Source organism: Amblyomma mixtum, chromosome 6, assembly GCF_055824585.1.
Source record: "Amblyomma mixtum isolate Tamu chromosome 6, ASM5582458v1, whole genome shotgun sequence".
Lineage (NCBI taxonomy): Eukaryota > Metazoa > Arthropoda > Arachnida > Ixodida > Ixodidae > Amblyomma > Amblyomma mixtum.
The window spans coordinates 76,345,363-76,358,224 of record NC_143017.1 but is presented as its reverse complement, the minus strand read 5'-3'; the positions used below and the strand labels follow the sequence as shown (position 1 = coordinate 76,358,224).

Here is a 12,862-nt window from a genome sequence, read left to right as displayed (position 1 = left end):
TTTAGGCTTAACCTACTGTGATCGAACTGCTCCAACGCAGTTTATTTTTGCAAAGATGCTTAAATCAACATACCGAGCTTAGCCAGTGAAAGGATTGCACTGTGCTGCACCGTAATACTTACTGCGTGCGTCTCGCCACGGATAATTTATAGGTAATTGCGGTGAAACGTACGCCTTACCTTTCAAGTCGCCGTAGACTGTACATCGGCGCAGCGTCGGCAAAAACAAAAGCGCCCGCCTTTTAAAAGAAAATCTTGCTCACCTCCGCTGTTTGGAACCTACCAGTATATGTTCGCCGCTCGACACATTAACAATGGTATGGCACCGATGTCATATTAAGCGGAGAAAAAGAAGAAGCAAGGGCTGGCCGATCGGCCAGCGACAAGCTCACTTTAACCGGCGCGGTCCGTGTTTCTGACATCAGAATCATGTTCATTTAACATCATGTCGATGGTGGGTGCGTCGACAGAAAGCCAGTGAAAGGCTTGACGAGGCCGACGCACCCCACAGAGGGTGCGTCGGCCATCATTCGCATCGCACATCATTCGCATCGTCTAGAAGCGGCGCCATTTTGTCACGTGTTGTATTCGAGAGATTCATACTTCTTTAGAATAATAATAACAAAAAAAAAACGTCCTCTGTGGAGGGTGGGCCGGTTGAGACTTTAGTCATGAGAGTGACACGGACTCTCAGCAGGACACAGTCGAAGCCGTCGCGATATACGTATTTACGCGACCATGTCAACATATGGCTCACACGCCGACGGGTTTCGCATGCATCGAGTGTTGCGTGAAAATTTTGAGCTAAGCGGTACAGCACTCGCTATTGAAATTTTTGCGAGAGAATTTGGTACAAGATGGCTACGATAGTGAATAAAAAATCTCACACGTGAAGGCAACCGTGTAACGTTATGCGTGATGCCCGCGGTACCTCATCAGCTCTTCAATTCGTGTATATTTGCATACATATTGCTCAACTAGGAATAGCAATATCCCGCTTGTCATACTCGGTGTTGTGGTATGCAGGCATACATGTAAACAGATTAATCATACTCTCGATGAACTCGCTTCCCAGAGATAGGACGACCGTTCAGAGCAGGAGCTATACGTGTTTCTATAGGTGAGAATAGCAAGGCAGTAAAGCTGACTAAACTGAGTATGACAAGGAATACCAGAGACTGAGCTAGACGGCATAACTGCTGCGGTCTGTTTATGTGATTCGTATTTTCTTAACATAAACGAAATTTCCATTTATAGGTCGGTGCGATTTTTCTTTATTGCAATAAAAAGGAAGGATAGCGCGATGCTCGGACTTGCCTATCTATGAAAGCTGCCAACAGACTGGTCTCTATGTTGGAATTCTTTGCATTGTTGGTCAGCCGTGCGCCTCATCCGCACATCCTGTTGCGTTCTGGCACAGAGAGTAGGATACTTGTAGCAAGTGGCTTCTAATCCTGCGGTCAATTGTAAAAAAAAAAAAAAATTAGCCCACGTACAAATCATACAGATAACAAACGCGCGAAATTTTCTCTAAAAAAAGCGTTACGCAAGAACGGTCCCGGGAAAGCATAGTTGCTTCGCATGCGATATGGAAAAGCGGAAAAAGAAAAGTAACTAAATACTGGAGAATAATGAAGGTGACCATCCTTCCTTGTAGCACGTCGCATAATCACTATGCAGTCGGCCGTAAGCATGCGTGGAGGCTATAGGACGTAAGAGGCGAGGACAAATGTAGATATATCTATGGCGGGATCGCAAGAAAGACGCGCTCCGAAGAATGCTCACCGTCGCCAGGACCTGCGCAGCTGTTTTTCGAGGTTTAGTTTTGGTTTTAGGGGTGCGGAGGGGTGAAAAGAGAGAGAAGAAAGGAATAACGCCGACCAAAAGGGAGTTGTTAAAAGGTGTAAATGACGGTTCGGCTTCGGTACGGAAGCCTTGTTCACTTAGCCAAAAAGCCGAATGCACGAAGCTTAAGCGCATCGCAGTAATCTCCCTAGGCATCTTGCGTACGTAGGCGGGAGATTACCGTCGTTGCTATTTAGGGTCTTGTCTGTAGTCTGGATCATCAAGGACTCCAGATATCGGCGTGGCAGATAATTCTTTTCTCTTCCGATAATCGCTGCTTGTTCCCAGACCATCCTGTGTGTCGTTGTTTTCAAGTGTTCCGCATGTGCGTTCGAAGCAATCTTCTTGTTTGTCACGTCGTCTTTGTGATCCGTGCGATTAGTGCGATTACGATTACTGCGACGCGCTTAAGTTTCGTGCTTTGGGCTTTTTGGCTCAGTGAACAAGGCTTCCGTGCGAAAGCCGAAACGTCATTTACATCTTTTAACAACTTCTTTTTGGTCGTCGGCGTTATTCCTTTCTTTGCGCATATGAATCTACTACCCGACGAGAGGAGATTTCTTCAAACCTTAGATTTCAAAGAGAGAGAGAGAGAGAGAGAGAGAGTTGTCCTCGCTCCTTGTGCGCTATTGAACGCAGGTGACGCCCTTCTGAAGGTAACGCAGATTAAGGGGCCATAACCTCCTTTCGTTTCCTGAGAGAATGAGTACCGTCTTCGGATGTAACTTTTGGGCGATTTCAGTTTGAAAACAAGTCTCGTGGCTAATCGGACTCGTGAAGCTGGCATGAACTTTCGAAATAAAAGATGAAATTTAGATTAAACTTTCTTCAACATCCTCGAACTGGTTGTGCGCTAAAGCATTCAGGTCATGTCATATCAACACGCCCAAAGTGGAACGTTACTGGACGGCCGGCGGTCCGCAGGCCACAGCTCTGCGGCCCGCGCGTTTGAGGCAATATAATTGCAGCGAAACTTGGGCAGAATTACACTACGCCTACAGTTTTCTTCCAACGCCTAAATAATTTAAATTGCATTTCGCCTTTTCCACACGGCTGCTCTGCGCATGCACGCCTCTACATCGCTGCCTTCTCCCGCACTGCGCTGGTTGAAAATAAACCCCCGTCTTGTATGCCGCGTATGCGCGGTTAGTGACGAAAGGCTCAAGCGGCAGCTTCAAGCGCACTCTTGCCACTTAGCATGCGCAAGTGACGATTCGCAGAACCGGATCACGCCTGCGACGTTAACATGCAAATGTTTTAAACCAGTTTCGTGCACCAATTGTCGTGCATTCCCGAAAGCGCGCCACACCTCGCGAAAAAAGATCAATTCCCGCAGTACGATTGGCTGCACTGGAAAGGTAGGGTGCTTAGGAGCATTAAAGAATGATAGTTATGGCATATTCTTCGTGCGCTCAGGACGGCTACTGCGAATGCATTTCCTGACGAATCACGAATGTCGCACAAACGTCCGCAGCAACTGCTGCGGGGTAAGTGTGCGCGAACAGTGATCCGGACGCGTACTGGTTGAGTGCACCTTTTAAAGGAAGGTCTTCAACCGATGTCTTCGCACAAATTGTTCGCATTCATGCCCTGTCACCGGAGTTATATGCGCTACTTGAATGGAGGCAGCCGGAAAGAATGAAGAAAGTGCCGCGTATCCATTCAGTGCCTTCCATCAGCGCTTCTTCCATTGCTTTGACAGTGCGACTCGGTGCTGATTGACTTAATTTGTAGCGCATAATCGGACTGCGTACCCGCCTTTGTTCGGATATTATTTTCTTCCTCATCGATGTGTTCCAGTGGCGCATCTGCAAGTTTGCAGATGCTTGCAGGTGCAGACGATCTAGCGCCAATTTCAATCAAACACATATACACACCTCGCATTACTACATCGTTTATACTCTACTCAATACCAGAAAAAAGTGTACACACTGCGTGGAGTTGTCCTCCCTATACTGTACAACGTGGGCATGCCAACATCACCCAAACCTTTTACCTGTGGCCTCCCCTTCACCTGGGAAGCTGTGCTGCTCATTTTGCGAATGGGTGACCAACGTCACCTAGTGGGATTATAGGCAAGACAGCTGTCCTCAACTCTGCAGCCTTGGACTGAAGGCCCCACTCGTCTGCGGCGACATTCCTCTGTCTCGATAAATGTTTCCGCCAGCACCACCAGGAGGTTGCAACGTGGCATACTAGCTGCATAATGTACACTCTCAGAGGTTTATTGGTGTCCGTTTTTAGCATATGTCATGCAGTATCTGAAAACGGCTGCGTCCACCCGCTAACCACTGCGATCAGGGTGAGAATGGATTAGGCGAAGACCGCTTCAAGATTTGGCTATTACCCGAAGGCGCTTCGCGGAGGTTAATAGGTGGTGGCGTCGTCTATCAGCTTGGCAGCCAGCTAGCTATTCGTGGCGCACCGCACATTCTGTTTCCCCACCGCATATTCTTGTTTTATGCAGAGTCGAGAAGTTCGTTTGAACGACACAGGTAACATGCAAGTCCGCTAACCTTGGTATTTTAGACCAATCATAACTCTATGTTTGGATGCACAAATTATAACTGGTTAAACTGCTGACCTTTGTGGGCCAGGAGGGCTTTGAAATGAGAGTTTCCGTGAGTGGGTGGGTGCGGTCAGTACACAACTATCATTTCCGTTCTCCACACTGTGTAAGCGCCGAAAATCAGGCGCATTTTGTTCCTTATTGAATACTGCCAGACAAACGAAAATCCCGGTGCCTAAATTCATTATTTATGCAACGGGTTCTGAGGCACACGTTATAAGCCACGCGTAAAAACCACTTGTACATTCTCAACTGTTTTTTTTTTCCACGCCGAAAATCCAACACCTTTGAAGTCAGCCGCTGTATCCTAGAAAACAAGTCCAGGTTGCGTAAATATAGGACACCCTGGAGTGCATTCCAAGTTGGGCGTGACCCCGCGCGTGTAACACTTGACTCGTAGTGGCTGCAGGACACTCGACGCTGATAACATCTAACTGATAAGACGGGGCTTCGGGGGACACAAAATATAGCTACGACGTGCCGCGCACTTCACGATGCGTGCACTGCCCTCCGCCACGCTTCCGCCAGTAAACATTCCTCCTCAGCAGAGCGTCTTATATACTGCCTGATGGAACAAAAAAAAGTATTACTTCGCTACTATTGAGACGTCAGAGCAAGCACACGATGCGGCACAGGCCCCTTAGTAGCAGCACCTTTCACACGGCCTCTCCCTTCGGAAGCCATGCATGCGAACGTACGAAAGTTGGAGCGAGATGACGTTCAGTGATTCTCTCTTCTCTTCCCTTCTTCCTCCCTCAAAGAGCTGGTATGGCTCCGCCACAAAAGGTGAACAGCCCGAACAGCAACTTCACAGCGGCATTAAAACAGTCCGCGCTCGCGTCGCAGCCGGCACGAACAAGAACAAGCCGCTTCCGCGACCGACGAAGAAGGTGGAAGAGATTCTTTAGCGCTGCTCGAAAAAACAAAACAAAAGAGGAAACATATGCGCCGCGCTCCGCGATCAGCCAAGATGCGGCCGCTGAAGAACAACGAATGCGTCGCGCCTTAGCTTTCTCATCGAAAGGGCAACCTTGCGAGAAAGTATAAGTAGGGACGCCGAAGAAAAAAAAAAACAAATACATAAAAAAAGTATCCGCGCGCGTCTTCGTCGCCGAATCCCGGGTCTCCCGAAGGTCGTTCACCAAACACAAGAACCCTCCCCCACCCACCCGCCCACTCACTGGCGCGCAGCTGCGGGCTGCTGCCGCGACCTCAGAGTGAGGCACACTGCACCGCGACACAGCCTTCGCAGCCCTCGCAGGCCGCGTACCCGTACCGTTACACGGCGAGACGAGCGCCGCTTCTGCGCGTTCCGCTGGATCGGCACTAGCGCTGCCGACGTCGCACAGCGCGCACCCGAGCGCGCGCTCACTCAGTCCTCAGCCAGAGCAGCTGCGGAGATTGAAGCGGTCGCCACACCGGTGCGAGCGTCATGGCTGCTCTCCCGGGCTCATCGGCCTCCTCACTGTCGGCGGCGCGTCTTGTGACTGCAGTGCTTTTGGCTACACTGCTGCAGGCAGCAGCGGCCGACAACTATGTGAGCGCACGCTTGTTTCTTTTTTTTTATCTTCACTATCAGTTATTCGTATTATTTCAATTTGTGATTACGAACGCAGACGCAGACCGGACGGAGAATACGATACAATGCGACTGTTACAAGCGCAAAGCAAAACATGCATATGTAAATTGTGCGTGGTGTATAATAGGCGGAAGCATTTTAATTCAACGTTCTTAACCAGATAGAGAAAGAGCTCTGAAACGACAGGTTCAGTTGAAAGCACACGTTTGTTTAACATCTGTGCAACATGTCGCAAAGCACAGCCTGTTCATGGCCTGTTCAAGTCTACCACTCCTCTCTTGTTTTCAGTGTCCATACCGCGTGCAGTGTGCTGTAGGGTCCGGAAAGGGGGGGGGGGGGGGGGAGGGGAGTAGTCATATGCATTTGTGCGTAAAGAGCTCCGCACCTGCTGCGCTCACCGCTGATGAACTGGCAGCGGATGTCACAAGTGCTGCGGCGCAGTGTGCTAGACGTGTGCCAACTTAGCTGACTGTGTGCGACGGGAGGTGTCGGCGTTTCTGCCAGACACTCATAACAAGTCGCCCGCACAGAAGGTGTTTATTCCTGACTGCGCGCGTCTCCACGCTTGGGCGTGCGGGATGGCTGGCAGCTAGTCTCACGACAGCGACTTCTCGTGCAGTAAAGTCTCTTACTACTACTCCTACGCGCCTGGCTCTACGTGGTCCTAACCAACTAGAATGCTACATAGTCATCGGTTACTGAGCCGGAGTTCCCTGGTTTGAACCAGGCCGCGGCGGCCGCGTTTAGGTGAAGGCGAAGCACAAGAGGCGCCCATGTGCTGCGCGATGTCATCATCATCATCATCATCATCATCAGCCTGACTACGCCCACTGGAGGGCAAAGGCCTCTCACATGTCTCCCCAATTAATCCTGTCCTATGCCAGCTGCGGCCACCGTACCCAGCAAACTTCTTAATCTCATCCGCCCACCTGACTTTCTGCCGCCCCTTGCTACGCTTGACTTTTCTTGGAATACACCACGTTACACTTAAGGACCAGCGGTTATCTTGCCTTTGCATTACATGCCCTGTTCAAACACATTTCTTCCTCTTGATTTCAACTAGGAACAAACCCGCGATTGTTTCCCCACCCACTCTACCCGCTTCCGGTCTCTTAACGTTGCGATGTTTGTGCGCGTTAAAAAGATCCCTAAGTGGTTGAAATTGTTCCGGAGCTTTCACTACGGCACATCTTTCTACCTTTCTTCTTTCGCTGCCTCCTTTATCCCTTCCGTACGGCGCAGTTCAGGCGTCCACCGAGGTGTCACACCGTTACTGCGCCATTTCCTTTCGTAAAAAAGCGATTTTCAATTTTAATTTTGTGCAGTAGGTATGCGCTAAAAGAACCGCGGTGGCACCCTTCAGTGTTGGGATTACTCGACCCAGGTGAAGAGTGGGGTGCGAGAAAGCAAAGTAACAGGCACCAGGACTTTCGATGTCAACTGTATCAATATCCTGAAGGGGTCATCGTATCGCTATAACGTTCAAGGATGTTTGTTCCTACTCCACTCCACTTGTTTTCTTAGCGGTGCTCAGCCAGATGTGTCCCCCCCCCCCCTCCCCCCCTCCCGCTATCTAGAAAAAATTATTTTACGACCTCGCGAAAAAATTCATAGCTATATGCCTGCATTGAGACCCCATACCATAAGCACGCAGAAAGAGCTGTTGGTCCTGTGGCTGCAAAATTATTTGTATACGTTGATCGTTACCTGGAAATTCAGGACCGCGCCCAGCCAGTGGCGCTAAGCCAAGCGGCCTGTAACACTTCAATGGGAGGCACTGAGTAGTAATTCTCTTTCTCTCTTACGTCACGGATAATGTCAACGCGCTATTTTTGAATGCTCAATGACATGCGCCACTTGGTGGCAGTCAAAGGAACTAGAAGCGCTTGTACCAAATTTCTAGCAATGGGAGGCACCCAAACTTGATAAATACACTCCGATTCACGGTGACAAAGCTAACTTTCACTCAGGTCTCTAGGGTATGTCGCAAAACGGGCATAGTTTGTCACTTCGTTTTTTTCTTTTCCTTTATTCTTCCCCTCGGATTACCCTTTTGCGCTGTCTAGCTTGTATACCACAAAGACAGGAAGTCATAGCGCACTGATTCCCTTGCGTACGTGGGATGCTTTATGGCAGGGATATATGTCGCGAGTTGCGGACATCGCAGCACAGCATCTGACGCGAGCGTCTCCGCAGGCCACGTTGGCAGCACTCCGACGTGAGCGCCATCTGAAAGCAGCCCAGTGCGGAGGTTTTCGCTGTCGTTGAAAAAATTCCAGACGCATTAATCAGGCCGAGCGTAGCCCTAAGTCAGCTGCCTTCAGGAGCTGAAGCGCCACGTTCAGTGCGGTTGAGAAAATCAGGGCGTTCCGGCTCATATTTGCAGCTGGATTGAGCGGAAATATGCGCATTGGCAGGCGCAGCTGTGCACGTTCACTGCAATGAGCATATTTTCTTAGTTTTTCTGCGGCGGAGTGAACTGTACTTGTTATTGTTGCAAGAAAGTCCCCTCACAGTGCCATGCACGTTTGCTGAAACTTACTTTTAGAATGGAAAGACATTTGTGTCAACGGAATGGAACGTCCTGTTGTCGTTCAGGCGAGCAGCATTTATGGCTGTGCCTATCTAGCATCCAATTTAATTTTTGTTTGAGTGAACGGGCGTGTGTGCGTGTGTGTGTCATGAAAAATAAATGCCCGCATCTTATATATAATGTGTAGCGCAAAGCTGCCCAGCGCAGTGGAAAAGAGATAAGTAAGGAATAAAAATGAACGCAGAAAGAGGCAGAAATAAAGCCTTTTCATATTAATCATCCGCGCACGTGGCAATACGATGACAACATGTCGATCATGAAGTGTTTAAATATCTCTTCAGGAATGTTGCGATCCTCATCGGGGACACCAGTATGCTTCCTTAGAACTGTACTGCTTTTTTTTTCGACGTGACGTTGCTTTTGACCTTTATTTTCAGCGTGACGTTGTTCACGTGAATCGCACGGTATGACACGCTTACGTAATTCTGGTAACGTCATTGGTCGCCTTCCCATTTTTATCCTTTCCTCTGCATCGCGTTAGTACGCAGTCATGCTTGAAGACGAGGTTCCCATGGAATTTTCCTCTTCCTTCGGCATTCAAACCCAGGACGCTCGATACAATTTTGCGCATGTTGCCTCAGAACTTACGGTCGCAGGCTTCGGTAACATGACGCTCTAAGCATTTCCTCAATTAATGACGACAAAAAAAGTTGAGTCCTCGGTGTTCCTGTAATGTGCCACGAGCTTACTCGTCAGCTGCTGCTACGGCCATGGTGGTCACGTATGTACATGCAAAGGGTGTATACGGTAAAGAGGGTTTAGAGCAAACACGAAAATTAATAAAATGTGAAGTGACCCCCCTGTTATTCATCCCAACATCCATTTGTTGTATGCCGCAGCGGTGGCTCATTGGTCTCGGCTGCTGACCCGAAAGACGCGGGTTCGATCCCGACCGCGACGGTCGCATTTCGATGGAGGCGAGGTGCTAGAGGCTCGTCTACTGAGAGACGTCAGTGCACGTTAAGGAACACCAGGTGGTCGAAATTATCCGGAGCCCTCCATCACGGCTTCCATCATAGCCTGAGTCGCCCCATAAACCAAACCAACCATTTGCTGCGTCACATGACATGTATAAATACATTGCTTCTCATTTTTCCGCCGTACTATGCCCTTAGCTCAGAAGAAAGCGCTGTACATAGCTATCGTGAGAAGAGGATTTCTATGTATTCTCTGATTAGATCTCATTTATGTAAGTGTGTGACCATATACCGTGTACACTTTTTTTTTTTCCTCAAGGCTTTTACAGGATTCGGCCCTCATACGATAAGTGCATTTTTAAACGGAATTTTGCCGGGCATATTGAAAACCTTGTTACGCCGAATGCGCCTTTGCGAAGACCCGTTAAAAAACGGGGCGAATTCGCGTAAGCTCGGTGGAGCCTTTATCGAGATAACGCATTGAAAGTCTGGATGATGTGGCGACCGGCGGGAGCCTCCCACAACCCCCTTTCACTTCGTTTGTAGGCGTTACACCTCCGGAAGTTATTCCGAACAAAAACGAAGGCGGTGATATGTTACCAAGGCGATCTGACGCTCTACGTCTGTAATGATTTGGCTGGCGGTTCAAAACGACGCTTCGTGCGTGAGACCCGTGGCCGTCGCTACGAGGTGGCTCTCGCCTTGCCTACTTTTCTATCCATCGCTCAACCAAAAGCATTGCTGAAATAGATCATACCGTCATGTTAATGTGAGACTATGTTATCGTATTCTTGGTAGTCCGCGTAGAACGTTCCGCGCGATGATAATTATACACATTTGAAACACAATTCTTTTTGGCAACCGTCCTTGTTTTTTTTTTTTTTTTAATTTCGGGTGCCAAGTTTGGGGGAGCGGCCCACACGCGGTCCTTATACACGAGTGTATGTGGTATACGCGGAGGTTGACGCTAATGGCATATTCGCTAATAATTACTATTAGCGATGTGTTAAGCATTCTTTTAAGCATTCCGTGCTTCTCAGGCCTCTTTCTCATGCTCCGTACATTCGGAGAGAGGCGATCAATGTTTCATCTCGTTATATTTGATTCCAGTCTCTGCAGTGCATCGCAGATCTTCCAGTCCATTGTCGTCTTTGATAGCGACAAATTCACTCGACTGCTGGCATTCGTGGACACTATCGTTATTTCTTCGTTTATTTAACACGTGGCGAATTCTTAGAGGTTCGTTAGCGATGCCCGCTTAGGAAAGACTCTCGTGTCGATATTCCGCTTCTGCCTCGTAATGAATAGCATCGCGAGGTTTCAAGCATCGTGCGCAGCAAGTCGGAATCCAGCTGCCACGAACCCACGGCAGAGACGGGCGACCTTTTGCCACGCGGTAAACGCTGAGAAATTCCGCGGGCGCGCACACTTCTCGCGGCAGAGAGCCTTTACGACGGCACTATAGAGAACGCAGTCTCTTTTGTCGCTTGTTTCACGTCTCGAGAGGTGGCGGTGCGCGAAGACGTTTATGACATGTTTTGGGCTTACCCTGAGCGATCTTTCGGGGTTTCTTTGTCGGATAAGAAGGCCGGTAACGCATCGGACGCCTTTATAGGGCGTCATATGAGAGTGCCGTCCGGCGCTGCAGTACCGCTCATCTAAGCTAAGAAAAAAAAGAAATAACTGCCGGACTCGACAATGGACTGAAGCCAAGCAGCACGACGACGCACGGAGGCGCCGCAGATCAGCTAGTTTTTTCTTTTTTCATTTCTCAGATTTTTTTTATTGCCTGACTTTGGCAAAAATTCTACCGAAGCAGCAATCCAGAATAAAATGAAGCACACAATATACATTGAGTAGACAACGTACAGTATTTGTAAAAAGTAACCAGGCTGCATGGTTTGCTTCTGGCTCGTATAGTGGAGCCCTTGTGACTTTCCTAAAGACCAAAAGTCGTTGGAAGGTAAGAAGACCCCCAGTTCTTACCTTTAACGACCATTTCAGCTTCAGGGAAGCTGTAAGCGCTCCACAATACCAGCTAGAAGCAAACCATGCAGCCTAGTTACTTTTGACAAAGACTGTACTTCGAAATCAACCAGCTAAAGACTGGCTTCGTCCAACTAAAATTCACGCAACACCACAAACGGCTCTACTCTTGATAGTTACTCAGGAGGTTCCGCTGCCGATGTTTGCACAGCGACAAACAAATCCATGCACTCTTGAAAATAAATCCTAGCCGGTCTGGCGTCTTTGTCACAATCATATCCGGCCATTTTCGAGCGCCATATACAGTGGAGGCCCAAGGGCAATATGAGATCAAATGATACGCCATCCTCATTGTCAATGCTGAAATAATGGATTCCCTGCACGACAAGTTGTAGCTCTTTCTTTGTTGTTCTTTGTAGTGCATCCCAAAAATCAATTTCTTCCCATCAGTTAGCTTTTCTCGATAGTGTGTTTTTCTAGAATTTGGACGATTACTAACAACGCAAAGCGCGGGTTTTCCTCAAAGGATGCAAACATTTTATTTTCTTTTTACAAAATGAAGAACCTCTACCGGCCGAAAAAAACAAAACAAAAAACAATACAAAGCCAAGTATGTGAAAGAGATGAACTGTAAATCTACTGGGCTCCATTTTCAACACGCAAATGGCAAGGTCGACTGACCCTTTATAATGCGGGCTGGACATTTTATTTAGGTTCACTTTTTTTGCAGTCCATTCTATCTTACGTCCATAAAGAAATAAGAAAAATGGACGTCTCTTATGCATTGGTGGTGCGAGAGAGGCTCGTTACTGTTATTTATTCATGCCTGTAAGTACCAACAGACCATTGAGTTTTCGCACGAGACACCTTTATTTTTCATTTTCTTATCCGTCCCAACAAAATATTTGTCCATTGCGCTCATACAAAGGGAACAATTTATTTTTTACTCTTTTTACTTATCCCAATATAGCTTTTGCCCATTGAGTTGAAAGGAACCACGTACCTGAAAGCAACAGCTGCGTCACAGTCATTTCATTTGTTAAAAATAATTCAGGGTAGATGAATGTCACTGCACTTCCTGTGCGACTGAGTTGTTTTCGCAAACAAGATGGGATGCGAAGGTTTTTCCGAAGCACCGATGGAGAAGAAGAATGAAAATAAATATCAATACATGTCATTCAAAAGCTTATAGAAGTCCTTCGACTTTTCATTTCATTCAGCCATGTATCCACAGCGGCGACTCGGGCGCTGATGCCTTCTGCTATTGAGTCCAACGTCACGGGTTCAATCCGGGTCGCGGCGATGAAACAATAATAATAAAAAACCTCTATGCTGACAGCTCTCCTCACGTCAAAAGCCCCATATGACCGAAGT

At 48.1% G+C, this 12,862-nt stretch overlaps 1 protein-coding gene across 1 annotated transcript in view; it reads left to right on the top strand.

The window, feature by feature from the left end:
- Positions 1–5,660: 5,660 nt before the first annotated feature.
- Positions 5,661–12,862, top strand: part of LOC149339428 (angiotensin-converting enzyme-like) — a 41,200-nt gene continuing 33,998 nt past the window's right edge. The window contains exon 1 of the mRNA XM_089548216.1: positions 5,661–5,950. Within this exon, the coding sequence (XP_089404342.1) occupies positions 5,846–5,950 (105 nt within the window). The 5' untranslated portion in view covers positions 5,661–5,845. The remainder of the gene's footprint in view (positions 5,951–12,862) is intronic.